Genomic DNA, 17709 nt, shown 5'->3' on the forward strand with positions numbered 1-17709 from the left:
AACAAGTTTGTTGAGACGTTTGTGACGGGCATGACCTCCAGCACGTTTGCACTTGACTTCTCCGTTGCCGACCGCCGCACAGTTCTTCAAGCGCAAGCCATGGAGTCTCTCTATGCTGCTGCTAACTTGAATTACTGTGCAGAATTCCATGTTTTGCTCCAGGCGATAGTGTACAGCATCACCCAAAGCAAGACAACCCTCGACATTTTTGGTCACCTAGGGTCGGGGGGGAGTTATAAGCTCGTGAAAGATTGGTTGGCTGGGTTGGGTGGTAGCGAGCTGCAAGTTCCTGAAGGGTTCGTGAGTGTTGGGTTTGACAATGAGCAACGACAACTTAAGTCGTACCTCTCCCGTGGCAGCAATCGTTCCACGTATGAGGTTCTGACCAATGTTGTCTATGCCCGTCATTCCCATGTTCCTTCCCAAGAAAAGGGAGATTTCCATTTCCGAAATTGGAAATTTCCAACTGTCACTGAGATTCAATGTGCAATAGATCAGGTACCGGATCCTCTAGATCAAGAATCTTTGATTAAGCCACACTTGCTGAGTTTCATGAACAAAAGGATTGAAGCTCTTGTGTCTGAGCAGAGGCTATCAGCTGACCCAGTTGATAGCCATCTTGCATCATTGGAACGAGAAAGACGGTACCTGATCTGCCCTAAATGTTGCACACAGATGGAGCGCAGGCTGCATTTGTGTCCCAATGCGACATGCAGGGTAAATGTTAGGCAGGCATTGCAAGCTGACCAAGGCAAATCAGTGGTGTCGACCGAGCACATCAAAGTCACCAAGCCAGGCACACTAAAGTCAGGCACCGAGTTTGTGTATGTACCGCATGTGGACAGCAGTACCGGTGTTTCGTTAACCAGAGTGTCCTCAAAGACCAGTGGTGAAGATGTGCCCCTTGTGTCCCCGGCAGATGTTGGGTTTCTAGAGCCCATTTTTGTCAACCCCAACTCCCATGAAGCTGTTCGCATTGTATTGCGCGATGTTGGGAAGCGTGCAAGGGTAAAACAATGTGTAGGTGACGAGGGGGTGAGGGAATGGCTCACTGTTGTGTGTGACGGCTTGCCGTACTCCCTCATATTGACTGTGATGGAGGAGGCAAGGCGTGATGCAGCCAAATTGGCTAACCATGAAGCAGGAATATTGCATGTCGACTCAATGTCGAAGGCTGACCTGAAGAGTGCATGCAGTACAAGGGGCTTGGGTGTAACAGGGAACATGAGTACGTTACGTGAGAGGCTGAGGAAGTTTTTAGATGATCTGGTTGAGAAGGGTGAATTGATGCCCCCAACAAACATTCCTGATGGGGAGTTTGATTGGGTACTACCCATTTCAGGTGGCTTGCACTGGGAGATGAACATCATCCAGTGCATTGTCAAGTCTCTGTGGCCATTTGCCTATAAGGAGTTCGCTATTAGCCAGGGATATACTTCTCCTAAGCAATTGGATTGGGCCTTCAAAGCCAAAGACCACCACCGCACATACGATGAGCTGAGCCGTTTCACGGATGGCTGCTTTGACGAACTTCTGCGGCCATATGTACTCGCCCAGGAATCTGGCAGCAACACCCCTTCAGCAGAGGGTTTCTTCGTTTGGTGCAAGCAGTTCACCAACAATCATACGTATTCCTGGCTGCTGGAGCTGTGCACTCAGTACTGCTTTCCACTATTCATGCTTCGGCGGGGAGCACGGCACAACGACGTACCACTGTTCATTGAGTCTCGCAGAGTTCTCTCTCCATTGCTGCATGCGAGGAATCACACAACATATCAAGTGATTGACATGTCCGAGGAAGTCCGTCGCCTCTCGCTCTCAACAGATTTGCGAAGTCTCATTGACAGCACTCTCTTCCTCAGCAGGTCAGGAAAGGGTGACCTCCACCAGGCACTTGATGCTATCGTCGAAGAGCTAAATGCCAATGTGAAGTCATGGGTGTCAGGGGAGAAAGACTCCAACATGTGGCGCCGGGTGATCCGTAACCATGAGCAGCTCATGAAGCTCCGCTCCAAAGTATTCAGTGCCCTACAGCTGCCAGATCCCAAGTCGGAATCGAGAGCCCGTCCCGGTTATGCTAAGGAACTTCTGGTGTGGCGTGCGCGTCTGAGAACAATGTTGGTTCCCAATGGTGAGCTAGCGTTTTCAAGACCACTGCAATCCTTCAGTCCTGGTGAGGAATTGGTGCCGGATGCTGTGAACCTCACTGCTGTGGGTAAAGCCAGACGGAAGCAGCTAGCGACATTATTTGGAGATGGTGCCTATCCGCTGTCCAGGCAGTCTCAGCCACCACACTTTCTGACCACCGAAGAGGCCGAGAAACACGGGAGTGATACGAGACGGACTATGGCTTCCCTCAGGAAAGAATTCCAGCAGCTACTACATCTCGCGCCCGACAACAATGCCGCCTCTGCATTGTGCGATGAACTGGAGCAGGCTTCCACCCAGCCAGCAGTGTTGAAGGTCGTGCGCCAGATGCGGGATATGGTTTCGTGCATGGCTGACGGCGGCAATGCAGCTGATGATATACCTCCATGAGTGGTGAGTGCTTTGTGCCTTGCATTTCTTTCGCCACTTTCATCCATTGGTGTGCGGTTTATGTGCTTTTGTCTATTCAAAGGTACATTCGGACACACTCATATTGACTTTTCTGTGCAATAAATTTATTTCAGTTAGTAGACATGTGTGTCTTTATGTGTCTTGTACAGTGTTCCAACATGCAAAGAAAAGATGTTTGCCTCGCTCGAATGCAGTCCGATTGTGTCCATAGTATGCATGGATGAGCAATATTTTGCTCAAGTAGCTTTCTGTGTTGTTCTTGTGTGTGCACTTTCCTTGCAGTGACTGCTTCACAGTCGGTGTACTCGCCAAGGGAGGGCTGGTCCTGGCTTCCGTAGTTCTTCAATGTGCATTTTGCGTCATGCCACACACTTTGCATTGTCAAGTGCGAGCGCTACACTTCTTATTGACACCATGTCTTCTCCATTTATATACTTTCCACTTCATTGAGCAGCTGGCTCAAGCAGTGGGAGACTCCAGTGCAGAGACGCTGTACCTCGAACAAGGGTCGTGGCTACCTCGAGTCGCCGTGGTCTTATCCGTTACTCCTATGTCGCCGTTGGGGATATACACCCGGTTTTTTCCCTCACTACTGCGTCCGTCAGCGCGAGGGTTTTTTCCCGGCTGGCTCGGTCCAGGAATTAATCTGACGGCCCCAAGTGGTTCTGCATCATGGCCCGGCTATCACCATGATCACGGCTATTTCCTCTATTTCCATTTGAGACACTGAGGTGCATGTACATGTGGTACAAACCAGTGCTCCTATTCATAGTGGTTCAGTGTGATGTTTGTGACTACTAGCATTGTTCTGTTGTCCAGAAAGTGTCAATTTCTGATGACGCATACATTATTATTTCAATGTTGACATTCTGAGGTGAATTGATACCAGACTATGGTGTTTGCACACAACAAGTATCCAACAGGTGATGTTTGAAGGACCAGCAGTCCAAATTTTATTTTCATTCTTCAGTGGGGCTCGTGGTGGAATCTGGGGTGTTCATCGCGGTGGGATATGAACTGCTTCTTGCAGAGCATGCCACTGGGTCAGCTCTTGCTGTTGTGACACTTGAGCTGGTTGAGGGCAAAATCTCGTCCACAGGATGCGAGCTGTACGTGTGTCGAACTCCAGAAGGAGCGACCACCACGACCAAAACCTTGGCTCCACTTCCAACATGCAACTCTGCGGCCTGCAGAACACAAATGAAGCGAAGTCTTCATGACAAATTGCGCAAGTTCAGAATTGCGATGTGCATTCAACTTACCTTTTTTAGGAGTCCATTCTTCCGTTTTGAAAGGAAATTTCTTCTCCTGCTGTCACTTGAAACGAGGCCAGTGACTACACTTTTTCGACTTTTCTTCTCCTGAGCCATTGGGTGTTGAACACTGCGAGGGAGCTTGAAAAATCACCAAGGATCACTCGAGAAAGAAGAAAAGGCTTTCGACTTTTTTTGAATTTGGCGCACAGACCATCGAGCGCGAAGAAAATATTCACCAAAACAGCGTCGTCATCTTTTTTCCGGTGCGGTCTGCCGAGGTAAAAGGGCCGAGGCCGGCAAGGCGGCTACGCGGGCCTACGCGCAGCTACGGATCACCATGATCACCTTGGCGACCAGACAATGTCAAGTGTTCCCTAAACAAGGGATACCCAGGACTGGTCACAAACACATCCAACTCAATCAAAAAAGCGATACAAACGCGTCTTTTCGAGCGTCGTGCCAAGAGCAGAGTGCTATGGTTACCGGTTGCATGGGCGGCACGTGCACTTGGTTAAATTTTGGCATCTGGCATTTTTTTCATTTTGAACCGTGCATGCACCCGTACCCACTCTGAGTCTGGGTCCGGATCACCGATCAGTAGTTGTGAAGAAATCATGCAAACAGAAACAGTACTGCCGGCGCTGGTAATACTAATACAGTAATAGTCTGTGAAGTGCGATACAGCAGGCTACAAGTAGGATAGGAGAAGGGAAACACTGTATTATTTTCATCAGCCACTCATGCTTGTTTTTCGTCCCAAACATGCAAGACTTGATAAAGCATGGTTAGGCTCGGTATTACACTCGCTTCTCAGCGGCCTCCGCGGCGTTGAGCACTGTCAGCACACTGGGTGCATCCTCCGGTAAGACACGGTAACATAGTCATTGTATTATAACCTGGTTACCCATCAAATATACGCTTGCCTATCATTTTTGGGCAGTGTTTGTATGCAGCGATGGGACTTGTTCAAACCGGAGCAGAGCTAGCTGGCAACACAGCAGAGCACGTAATCCGTAATCGGCTTTCATTCAGAGCATTCTGATAAGAAATTAGCATGTAAAACAGGAGTTCAAGCCACATGGGGAAGTCAGCGGTAAGACTAGCAATCAGGGTATAAGGGTGAGCTCAACGAATAAGTGCCTCGCCCAGGTTGAGTGCGCCAACACTCAAGCAGGGAAACTAGAGAGGTAGTGGGGGGGGGGGGGGGGGGGGGATCATCAGGTCTCAGCTAGCCGGTGCGAAAATCAATGGCCGCATGATTAAATCAATGAAGCATTTCGGCTCTCAACACATCGATTTTCTCAGGGATTGGAACTCCTCTATAGAACAGAAAAGAAAAAGAAGTTGATTCAACTCAAGGTGTGTTAAGGTTTGCAAGTCAGAAAAAGAGAACCAAAGAGTTATAGAAAGGTGGAACGGGATCTGATAGACTAATAAATCAACTTTTTCGGTCACCATCGTGAGAAAAATCAAAGCCCCTAATCAAGGCTCAAGCTCCACAGTACGACTCTCGAAGTTCGTAGTGATGTTTGTCAACGTCAGACATAGCAACGAAGTATATGTGTGTACACACGCTGTTAGGGTACACCCTTAGTTACGTGAGCCTGGAGCTAGCTCACCCTTTCTTGTGCCACAAACGCTTGGCCGGCCAAAGCTGGAGCTATGCGTAAAGCTTGTGCACGCTGCGGCTTGCAACATCTTCCTATTCACATCGCTGGTGGTCACCACGACTCTGTGATATCCTCTCTGAGACACAGCAGCATAGCGTCTCCGTCACTGGCAGTACTGTTATAGCGCTCCAGCATCCGACCGCTTGTTGCTCAGTGATTCGTCTGCAGAGCTAATGCATAGGCGCACAGCCCTGGCGATGCGCTGGCTCCGGTGGTGCCTTCGGCCAACAGGTTTAGCCAACCAACTCGTCGTTCTAAGATTGTTCCGTGTGGCCTCAGCGCTGTCCAACTCGATGATAGTGCTTGCGGGAATTGGACACATTGTCACGGTACAGTAGCGGGTCCAGTCGCATCTGCAATGTACACCACAATACAGAGGCACAGCTAATGAGTGATTCAACTATTTTGTTCTCCAAGTGGATGACAATGCTGGCCCATTCTGAAAATGTTTTGGCATTTGGCAATTGGGCCCCGCAGTGTTGTAATGAACGCTACCCAGGACATAAAAATTGAACCTGCACACATGGTGAAAGCACGGCATTGGGTCTTCGACTCTTTGTGATGACGTTCCTGAGCGGTACCCAGGATTTAGGCCCAAACCGAGCTTCAATTTTGTAGCATCATGCTGCATGTAAGAATCACAACTTTTTTTTCGCAAGGAAGACGACACTTGGTTTGATGCTTGGCACTGAAATCGGCCGCTATCAGTCCACTCCAGCGACAGTGTACAGACTGACTGGCTGGAGCTTGCTACTCGCTTGGTACTGTGTCCATATCCCTATCACTACAATTGTCTAGCAAGAGTTTACCACAGTGTACTACTACTACTAAGACTACGGCTACACATCTAGGGCTGCACTTCTTTATTCAGTTCCCACCCCCGACTAGCAGTTATCTGTTGGAATAATTATACCATGAGTAGTTTGAGTGAGATGTACTGCTGCAGCGACATGTAGTCGGTTTTAGCCAGCACCCTCTTCTTCCAGGTATCGTGCAAACATGAATATGTCAGGGGAGTAGTCATCAGTTTTAGCCCGACCGACCGTCAAGTAGGTGCAGACTGTAGAGTTCTACAAAGGCAGTATGTTGATTAGATCATTTGGGCTGAAACTGAACCCTGGTAATGTGTCAGTGGCTCGTTACTTGCCCACATTGTGTATGTGTGTGCGTGCGCGTGTGTGCGTGCGTGGATAGGTAACCAGTAAGGTGTCCATATCCCTATCTGTACGCATGCTGGTCTTGAGTGAGTACCGCAGCAGCACACTGAATAGAGAGCTGTACAAGACAGTACATACCTGTGAGTGTGACAGCGGCATCCTGCCAAACGCTGGCACAAACGAGCGGATGCAGTTCTGGCGCTGTGCATACACTAATGACACCGGCGTCTCGGGTACTGATGGATCGTTGAAGTACGTTGCACCGATCGGCGTTGGGGTCGCCTGAGGAAACAGCGCGGGCTGTTCGTTGCGGATGCCAAATTTCTGCGCCACTTTGATCGGCGGGTGCTTAGTGACGTAGGAGACGAGGAAGTTAAACGCTATGTCGGCGCACGATGGTGCTTTGCTCAGAACGGATTTCACCGATGGCGGGAGAAACTCATGCACCATATGATGGTAGTACCTGTACACACAATAACACACACAAAGACGCACCGATTAGTACTACTCTTCACGTGCTCCCACCCCTTTAGGAGTTGCATCTGCGCCTTAGATCTTCTTTGCAGGGTGGTGGCTTTCCTACGGATGCTGAACACTCAGGTAAGGAGTCTCCAGCGAACCGTGACATTTTTGTCCACATGCTAGACAGGGATCACACAGGGTGATGTATCTCTTCAGGTTTTCTCGTGCAATCCATATTGCTCACAACAGACAATGTCCAAGTGCACCATCAAAGCTTTTAAAAAAACGTCGCTACCACTTATCTATTATAGTACACAACTGCTCCCCTGCGCCCCCTTCTCCCCCCCCCCCCCCCCCCCACACACACACATGGCAAATACTCTCGTTGATCACTCTGACCTGCAGTCAAGAATCATCCTGTGCATAGCCTACATGTGTGGATATGACATTTTCTATTGCGATCAAATGTAAAGTGCTGTTGGAGGAACCTTGCAGGTGCTTTTCCAAATATTCTACTTTGGGGTTGGAGTACGTTGTCTGTCCGACACCATGTTCAGATATTTTTGATGGTAGACGGTCCCGTCCACCACCATTCCCTGTACTTAGAGCTCCATGTGCTTACTTGTGATAGAAGGCACCGTTGAGCAGTACCATGGAGTACTGGTTGCCCAGTCCAGGCTGATACAGCCACTCCTCTTTATCAGCATCCCAGCCATGACTGCGTGCTAGGTAGCCCACAATGCGGTCAGGGAAATCCAGCCATATGCGGAATGCAAAATTGACCTAGTCAGCGACAACACAATCAAAGAAGGGCAGAACATGAGCATATCCAGTATGCGCCATCGTGTGCTGCAGAAAAATTCACTCAGTACTTCATTGAACTTCGTGTTTAAAAAATCATTGTCCTTCTTGAATCACAGGCCTCTCAGTACACATTGCCGTTTGCTGAAAAGCCAAAGAGGAGAAATTCTCATTGTGTTGAAACAAAATGTCTACTTAAGGACAAGAAAAATAGTCACGCAGCATCGCATTGAATCCCTAGAATCCCAGATGTATGTATTCTCTCTCTCTCTCTCTCTCTCTCTCTCTCTCTCTCTCTCTCTCTCTCTCTCTCTCTCTCTCTCTCTCTCTCTCTCTCTCTCTTACCTCGTCCACATTTAGCCGAGTATCCTCCTCAAGCGATAGGATGGCATCTGTGTTTATCCTTTTGTCGCTAATAAATCGACTGACTCCGTTCTAGAAATGCACAGAACACAAAGTCAAAGAATATATCATTGGCACACGAAAATGGCCGCAGGGTTGTCACTGTACATGTAGATGAAATAGAATACACGTGATACAATTCTGCCACACAGTTCTCACTCAAAATCATACATTTTCCTGACGCCCAATAAATGGTCAACTTTCCATAGCGTGATAAGGTGACAGGGATGTAGTAATCCTCACCATTATACTATTACACACACACGTACAGTACAATCGTTGGGGTTTCTACCGAAATCAGATGGGTACTATTCAGACAGGGTCGGGTAAATGGGACAACTTGGCAGAAGTGGTAGTACTTCACAACGACAGTCCATGTCCAAACCTACCGTAAGTACTGGTCATTGTGAAACACTCAGCACAGTGCAGTTCAATTACAACATACAACATAGCTATTGTTGTTTGCCACACATGTACTGGTCAGCTCAGCTCCAGAAACTCGCTAATATGAGCGGAGTATGACCACCGTTGCAACATTTTCCAAAGCCATAATAATTATAACATCATAATGTGCTGTAGGTATTGCACCACAGATGAGAGCTATCAGCTACTGTAAGCTGCAGCAGAGGAATGCCCACAGGAATTCACTAAATAACTCCACCTTGTAGAAATGGTCATTAGCGAGAAACTTACCCGCTGGCCATCTGGCACGGTGACAACTTCAATAGGCTGACTCATCTTGGGCCACTTTCTGGTCTTGGGAGGAGGAACGTTGCCAGTCCACACCACAATTACCTAATTCATAATGCACGTGCACATACACACACACATACACATACACACAGACACAGACACACACACACACAGACACACACAGACTTTCAAGTTAGGCAAAAGTAAAATTAATAGACTGCCAAGAGGATGACAAATGGGCCTAATGGGGGCCATTCCGAACAAAGGCGTGTCTCAACATCATTTTGTGTTATTGTGAAGCTGGTGTGGATGCTGTTAACGTTCGCATTCCTAAACTGTCTCTCTTGATGAGGTTTCATTAAACTCTGTACCTGTCAATTATTTGAGTGGTGCCCCCAAACCTAGTTTCAACAGGATTGCCCACTTGAGACGGTTTACAAGATGTGTCACGCAAGGATTAAGAAAAAGGCATATCCACAGATGGACCCAGGGCTTCTCAGATATCCACAGATGGACCCAGGGCTTCTCAGGTGTCAGCAATCATAACCATGGGTCTTGGGTCGTGTCTGCAGAGTTTGGGAAAGTGAGATCTGTCAAGCTTGTGGCATGGCAATAACTAACAATGTGGCTACGGTGTGTACAACATGTAGCTGCTCAGCAATCCTCTTCCTCCTTACTGTACAAGTCATACAGTCTACTATCTTTTCAGCAAACGGCCTCATTGATCTGCATCGCTTGTATTGTATACCTGTGTTTACTGCTTACTGCTTACTGCTGCTTTATTCCCGTAGCTATGCAGAAGACGTTACTTCAGTAACGTCTGGCGCTAGCCAGGGTCCACACAGCTTTAATTTGGTATTTGTTTGTTTGTGTGTTTGTTTGTTTGTTTGTTTGTGTCACGCCTGGCGCTATCCGTATCTGACGGCAAAAAAGCATAGGATGTTATAAATTTTTCAATTCTCCTTTTTTTTCAGGCATATCCTGGGATTCGAACCCGCACTATCGCCCTACATGCATTCCCCCATACACTTCGCATTCATACCCATTCTTCCAAGTTGCTTCACGTTAATCTTGCGTTTGAAAGCCCTATTTGAATATTGCGGGTAGCTAGACGGTGTCGTAATACCCTCGATCGTACCTGTCCCGTACCTATTCCCTACCGTACCGTGCCATCAAAGATGGCTGGCAACAATGCATATTCAAATAGGGCTTTCAAATGCAAGATCACAATGTGAAACAACTTGGAAGAATTAGTATGTATGCGAAGTGTATCGGGGGCTGCATGCAGGGCGCGCGATAGTGCGGGTTCGAATCCCAGGTTTAAAAAAAAGGATTTTTTTAAAGAAAACATCCCTATGTTTTTTTTTGTCTAGGTCATCAAGGCAAAAAAGCATAGCGCAGGGCCCTGAGCTTCCAAGCTCTCTCGTTGTTCCAAGTATCAGTTTAGTTTAGTTTAGACATCTCTTATTATTATTTTTCTCACCCCACACCCCTCTACTCTGTTATCGGCCCTCTTGAGAGTTGTGTTCATCACTGTTGAGGCTTCCAATGGAAAATAAAAGAATACTACTACTACTACTACTACTACTAGTGTATGCCAAGATCACTAACACATTACACTGTGCCACTTGTGCTGATCACTATCATATTCATAGCACAGGAACAAGGATGGGTGATGTCAGAGGCATGGTCAGCATGCGGACATTTATCACACATCACACCTGAAAACTAACTTCAATCAGTGGCAGCTACAGTGTTCGCCGTGCTTGGTCTGCCCCAGGTAAGCCCACAACGCAATAGCAAAACAGCAGGGTGGAATCAAGCTGGCACACGGTCAACTCACTTCCGTACTTTACCGGCCCAAACAGCTGATTATCAGCACAAAAAGGATGTGTTGGATCGCAGTCTGCATTTAACATGGTTAATAATCATCACCCCTACCAGATGCCAGACATGTAGCCGACTCACCTTTTCCAATGTAGGTGTCGATGCCAGCTGTTTCAGGAGCCTGATAATTGGCGAAGCAGAGTTTCTGATGGGCGTATGCGCCAGGATTACTGCGGTGTAATTCTCGTTCGGTGTGACGCGTAACACGGACGTGTAGAACGGGTACTTGTGAAGCTGCTCGGCAAACGTGGGCAGGGACAGCAGTCCACCAGGTGGACTGTTCCACATGACGTAGCCACGCTTGCTTTGCGGGTTCACACGATCGCGTAGGATCTGGGCAGTGGAAAGTCAGCAACAACAAATATAAATACCGCACAGGTCAAGACTTTATCCACGAAAGAGAGACCAAACGCTAACGCAGAAATCAATCGATGGGGTGACTTTCCAATTTCAAGAAATTGGATTGTGCAGATATCGCAGATACTCTTGTACAAGACCGCTAAATAAAACACAATCGTGTGAGCTGAGTGCACATCGGGCGCTGTGTAACTGTTAGCCCCATCCTTGCGAACCCAGTGCTGTGCACTGGAGTGCAGGGCGCGGACTTGATTCACAGGATCAGATTTCAGGGATCAGCACTTTACACACATGTCTAGCCCATGATCCAGCAGTCATTCCATAGCATTTCAGAAATAAAGGCTGTGAAGTGTGAATACAATGGGTTGGCTCCGTGTTTTCTTTCGACACAAATGACTTGAATTAAGTTGCTGCTACTACTCACTCACCTCCAGCGTCGTCATGACAATCTTTTCAATGGAGCTGAAATAGGAATCAGCAAGGAACTGCCCCTGCTGTCTCAACTGGACCACGGCCTCGGTGGAAGCAAAGCGAAGGATGCTGGGAAGCTGTAGGGACGAGAAAGAAACACAATTGTATCATCCATGTCCACAACTACTTACAAACAGGCCAAACACACAGAAGTAGACAGTTGCCTGAGCACTATTCTCACCATTACGACCAGTTTCGTACATTTACAACGTATTTGTACGCGCGCGTGCCGTGTGGTTCTTCCGCTACTACTCCACTCAAAGTAGAAACCAAAGCTAATGTGACTGTATGTTGTTTACAGGTAAAAATCATGATTTCCTGGCCAAGACATGGCATAGAGCAACACGGTGACACTATCCAGAGACACACAGCCCCTGTATCACTAAATACAATGTTCTTTGTGAAAGTCAACAGGGACAATACTGCCATGCACACACGACACACCTATGCAGTGCATTATCAAAGCTGCTGCGAACGGCCACATGATCACTGTACACGACTGATCAGCTAGGCCAAGACTGGTCTCCACAATTAGACAGAAACGATTCACCAGTGCCTGTCGTCCCTACCTCAAGAATACGCCGCTCGTCAATGTCCGACGCTGCACGCTTCCAGTCCAGAACCTCGTCAAACGGCAGTACATAGCCGTTGCTCATACTGACCGGTATGCATGCAGCAAACAGTGTCTCCAGAAAGCGGAAGGAACCAAGACGGCGACCGCGAGGTACCAAACAAAACGTGCTATTCTCCAGTAAGTCATGGTAGTCGTATCTTCAAACACAAAAGTAACAAAGGTACATGACACACACACATATTGCAACGGTTGAACACAACTCACACCGAAAAAGGAGCGGACACTGCTATAGAGTGTTTTCACATCTATCATAATACAGGACAGACATGTTGGCTCCAACTCCACTCAACCCCTGCATCTATGGGTCACATGATGTAGGCCATGTTGGTTCCACCGTCCACACGCCATGATCACTTTCTAGACAAGTTTAGTCACATGACAAACTGATGTGAAACCATTCTATACTGACACACACGACGTGGACCCCAACATGCGGACTTGCCCTCGGAGTGCGAACAGCGATTCGGGGTATGGTGCATTTCAATAACATAGACGTGCAGTTCATTGCGAGTTTCGGTAAGGTCTTCTAGTTTAGGGGAAATTCTCCACGCCATTGGCTTTGTGCTCGCTTCACGATTCCACTTATATTCGCTATATTCACTAGAAACAAAGTTGATGTTCCAGACTGGTTTTAGGATTTGGAAAGACTTTGGTAGTTTCGCGGTGATAAACTTGTTTTCATATTTACGGCATTTTTCATTTCTCGCAGTGTAATCCAAGTGCTTGGCTGTTCTCAAGATCGCATCGAGCACAGTCGACCTTGTATCTTGAATGCACGCATAGAGTGGATGGCACCATGAAAGTGACGTAGTTATGAAAACGAGTCATGACATCACCAGGTGAACACTCGGAGGAGTTCTCTTGGTAGCATACCACCGTACACACTGTAGAGATACGCCCCGGATGGTAACACGTCGAATTCTATTTCACCTTCCACCATGTGGTGTCAAGGCAGAGCAAACAACACGGCATCATTTCGGCACACCCCACGCCGCACACGGTAGGTGCAAACACCAAACTTACTTGTCGTAGAGAGCATTGTCCACTGCGCAGCGCTCGTCGGCAACCCGCTGCCAGCTCTTGCCATGCTTGCACGTCGTCAGCATGATGACATCATTGCCATTATGAAGGTGATGCACGGCATTGCGCACCTCTGTGCCTATACCACTGAGGTAACGCTTGCCCTTGAACGAGACCAGGTAGCGGCGGTGCACCGGGTACAACGAGCCACGGCGTTCAAACACGGTCGACTGGCTGCGGCGCATCGGATGCTCCTTCAGGAAGAGCGGAATGCTGATGTCGAAACCCGTGCGGAAGTTGTCGCGGTGTATCGAGGCCTTGGCCAGCATCGCGTGGCCCGTGTCGAACCCGAGCGACTCCTGATAGTCAGGCCACGTACCTGCAACAAACAGACAACACACGGGGAGAAGGAAATTAAATTATTTTTTTGTCAGGAAGCCCAGCCAGAACACTGTCCCACCACACAAGCTGAAAGCGCTAGTTTTAACCTCTTTCCCATGTATTCCAGACAGGAAAGTGCTTACAAATGTGTAAAAAGAAACAGCAGACAAGTTGTCCATGCATGCAACATGGTCATATGCTTCCGTGCACTCTGCATGAGTCTTTTTAGGACTTGGCAGCTTCTATACTCACATGCACCAGTAGTACACAGAGAAACAGTGACACTGACAGGTGCAAACAATTCAGCAGGCATGCAGTGTGAGCATGCCATTAGTGCACTGGTGCATGACGCCGTGGACAGGAGGAGCAGATTAGAAACAGTCACAGTACTGTATGTGTACAGACGACTACAGACTGCCCTGCACACAACACACCTGTGACAGACCCTATACCCTATACCCTACACATACTACACATACATGTACTACACATGCAAACAGCACACACATTGTTATTAATATCGCATCAGCACAAACTCCTACTTTAGAACGCAATCCAATATTAATTTTCGTCTTCCAGGATACTAGTAGTTGAAGCAGGAAGACCTCATTCTAGACACGTGACATTAGCAGAACATTTTTAATTGCAGGTCTAGCTGTCACTGGCGAAAGAAAGCTCCATTTTTTCTAGCTGACAGGGCAATCTGGGGTTTGCAATACCCCGTTATAATGCCCATTGGCGTTATAAACCAATAAGGGATATGGGCAAAGACACTCTGGCCGGGAGTTTCACAAAAGATACACGCGTTATCAGTGCAAGTCACGACCGGTGGCCGGTACATCCTTACATCCCTATCTCTACCTGCCCAATGCTGTTGTACATTGGTAGAGCTGTCGGCTCGTTCTGGACACTGACTCACTCACAACCAGGGACCCGGGCCTGATTCAGCAAAGCCATGCAAGTGTACATTGGCTGCCAATATCAATCAAACTACTTGCCAGCAGCACACCCACTGGCTGTATGCACTAGGCTAGGACCAGATTAACGCCAGGATAAACAAACCCTGGCCACTTTGAACTGGTGCAACGTGGACTAGATTTCCACATCCACTGCAAGTGGTCAACTATGAAAGCACTTCCACCAGGAAGACCCCCATGCCAGCAATCTTGTCAATAGGATAATGTGAAGTGCAGCAACATTCTTTTGCCATGCATTCATTTATTTTTCCACAGTTCCTGGACCCTGCATTACCCTGTGTGTTCGGTGTGTAGAAATCATGTACCTCGTTCTGTCACATTATTACCATATGGCCCAGTCACACACAGACACGCACAGTCACAGCTTCACAGCAAGTAATCCCCTAATCACCGGCTAACAAAGGAGTGAAATACCACTCACAACTTACTTCAAAAAATACACCCACCAACACCCATTGGAGAGCAAGCACATGAACAGCGCATGCCTTACTGTCACTGCCTGCCAGGCTGCCATACACCAGTCCAGTACCGTCTTTGTCATCTTGGCCATCAAGACTTCAGCCTCACAGACCTAATGATTACAAGTGCTCCTTGAGCAGCCCGAGACTGTGACATAATGAGGCGCGCGCAGCAGAGAAATGACTGGGACACCATTTCCCACGCAAAAGGTACTACCTGAATGTAACCCTACTCACCCACGCTCTGCAATACATGTACACTTGATCCTGGTGGGATCCCGGCAGCACAAAAGAAAGCAAGTTCTCCAACTACTAGTAACACTTGATTGGGATTGCTACCTTACAAAACTATTTTGATATTCCAAAAGTGTAGATTCTGCCACTGTTTCTGTCCAAACAGTCCCTCCCTCCACACCATACAGGTAAAGTACAATACAATCAAGAAAGGAAGACAAAAATAGGCAAGACTGAACAGGTAGGAATGCAGGTTGGCAACAGAGGAAGTGAAGTATTAGATTTCGTGGGTGGCACAGACAGTGCAGTGTGCACAAGGCAGTTACTTCACCCAGTAGGGCAGAACTAATTCAGTTTCTGCACAGTGGAATGACACCAGCAACCATTGTTCCCCTTGTAAGTGTTGCACCATCTCTGGCTCTGGCAGTACTGGGATCATTCCCCTGCCCTTTCACCTGAAAATCTACCTATGCAGAAGATAGCCCCACCAGGTTGATTTCAACTGAGCTACCTCCCATCGGCTACACCCAGACACCCCAAGTAAATTCAATTCCAAGCAGTTTGCTCCACTACTCCTCTAGTCGGTTTGCTCCAAGCATGATACTTTTTCTAAGTAGAAGTAGATCTATGTGTAGTTATTAGTTTGGAGAACCAAGTACAGAACTCACACAAACATGTTTGTTAGTGTGTCACAGTAGATACAACAGCGACTCAATGTGCTATATTTCAATACCCCCATAGGCTCCGTACCGTTATCATCATGATCATGGTTTATGGTTATGTGGTGTCATGATGTGGCCCATTGCCATTACTGCAATACTAGGTCACAATAATACATGCCACGCACCATTGCAGATCTGCTCAAATCCGAAACAAATCACCGGTGCACAGCGATCAAAAAAGCAGCATACTCTAGCCACGCATAGACCATAGTCATACGGCACCACTCACCGGAGAACAAGTTGAACAAGACGTGGTTCTTTCCACCATTCCACAGCGGCAGAGCATTCAGCAACTGAGAAACAGACTGGACAAAGTTGTCACTCCTCTTGTCGCGGTCGATAGTGTCCAGGGACGGTATAAATATACACGCTTCCTCCGGTCGAGAGGTGTAGAAACGCGACGTGCGAATGATTTCCAAGATTTGTGCGAACACCGCCGACTGTTTTTTACCGGCAGGATCGGCTGAATTCGGGTACACGTAGACCCTGAATGGACGTCCATGACACCGCGAGAAGTCGAAACAGTCTCTCATTGAGCAATGGCGTCTTGCCGAGCCATCCTGACCCGCCAGGGCGAACGAAGCAGCTTCCTGAGACCACTCATAGTTGGACAAGAAGTTCCTCGAGCCAGGAAATCTCGCCTGCGCTCCAGGCGGATCAAAGAATGCTCCATGCGACTGGTCGACAACGCCAGACGGACCAGCACCAGCAGACTCCAATGAAACTGGCTCCGTTCCCCAGGATAGCAAGACTACGACGAATACGCAGACCACTATAAACAGGAGAAGGTATCGCTCAATCGTCCGCATGCCGCGAACCGAACGTAGCCAACACCAAAGCCTCCTCATCCGCCTGAACGGCACACATCAGAAATACTAGCCTAACAGATACTATCCTAAAGTACAAAATGGCAACTCAGCTCCTTTCTCATTCAGCACAAGAAGAAAAGTGAGAAAATCGATACGCCTGACTGTCGCACGACAAATAAAATCTAGGCGTCACCGTCGTCACCCACACGGGAGTCGGGACAAACCCAATCGCACTTGAGCGGGGCTATGGAGCGAAGAGCACGGCTAGCTGCAAAGAGCGCTAGCACAATGGACATAGGTTACTAGTCGCTAGTGAACGATCATCGATATCCCAAACTAACTGGTCCGTAGCAGGTTGTCATTCCTCATGCTCAGGTTTTACGACATCCATTACAGAAAGTCGTGCAGAGTGCTGGTGAACCGAACTCAAAGTCGTGATCTGGGATTATTTCTCTCGCTACTAGGCCTCCGCGGAATATGCCGGCATAATTTCGGGAATTATCGGTGTGATTTTTAAAACGGGAATTATTGGCAATTTTTGTGGAATAATCGGTAAAATTTGAGCAATGCCCCCCTTTTTTCAATTTTTTCCATTTTAACACCCTGATTTGTACCAAAAAGCTTGTGATCCTGAATGAGTTGATCGCCCGGTATTTCAAAAGAGAAAGAAAAAAAAGCTTCCAGCCGAGTTTCACGCGAACCATGATTTTTTTGCCCGGACAAGTGGCAAAAAAACCCGTAAGCGGTACGGTATCTGCA

The 17709-nt window shown here is 47.8% G+C and overlaps 2 protein-coding genes across 2 annotated transcripts in view; one reads left to right on the plus strand and one right to left on the minus strand.

The window, feature by feature from the left end:
• The window catches only part of LOC135822376 (uncharacterized), a 4397-nt gene extending 882 nt beyond the window's left edge, over positions 1–3515 (plus strand). Inside the window, exons 1-2 of the mRNA XM_065335126.1 lie at positions 1–2541; positions 2842–3515. The exon at positions 1–2541 is cut by the window's left edge and continues 882 nt beyond it. Coding sequence (XP_065191198.1) covers positions 1–2538 — 2538 coding nt within the window. The 3' untranslated portion in view covers positions 2539–2541; positions 2842–3515. The remainder of the gene's footprint in view (positions 2542–2841) is intronic.
• A 1168-nt stretch (positions 3516–4683) lies between these two features.
• LOC135822379 (exostosin-1a-like) lies at positions 4684–17404 on the minus strand. The gene is made up of 10 exons (XM_065335131.1): positions 16371–17404; positions 13373–13748; positions 12285–12486; positions 11673–11792; positions 10969–11220; positions 9001–9102; positions 8251–8340; positions 7727–7887; positions 6781–7105; positions 4684–5838 (listed from the first exon to the last, which is right to left on the minus strand). The coding sequence occupies exons 1-10, from the start codon at positions 16987–16989 to the stop codon at positions 5761–5763; spliced, it is 2325 nt and encodes a 774-aa protein (XP_065191203.1). The 5' UTR covers positions 16990–17404; the 3' UTR covers positions 4684–5760.
• Between the last annotated feature and the right edge of the window lie 305 nt (positions 17405–17709).

Source organism: Sycon ciliatum, chromosome 8, assembly GCF_964019385.1.
Source record: "Sycon ciliatum chromosome 8, ocSycCili1.1, whole genome shotgun sequence".
NCBI classification, from domain to species: domain Eukaryota; kingdom Metazoa; phylum Porifera; class Calcarea; order Leucosolenida; family Sycettidae; genus Sycon; species Sycon ciliatum.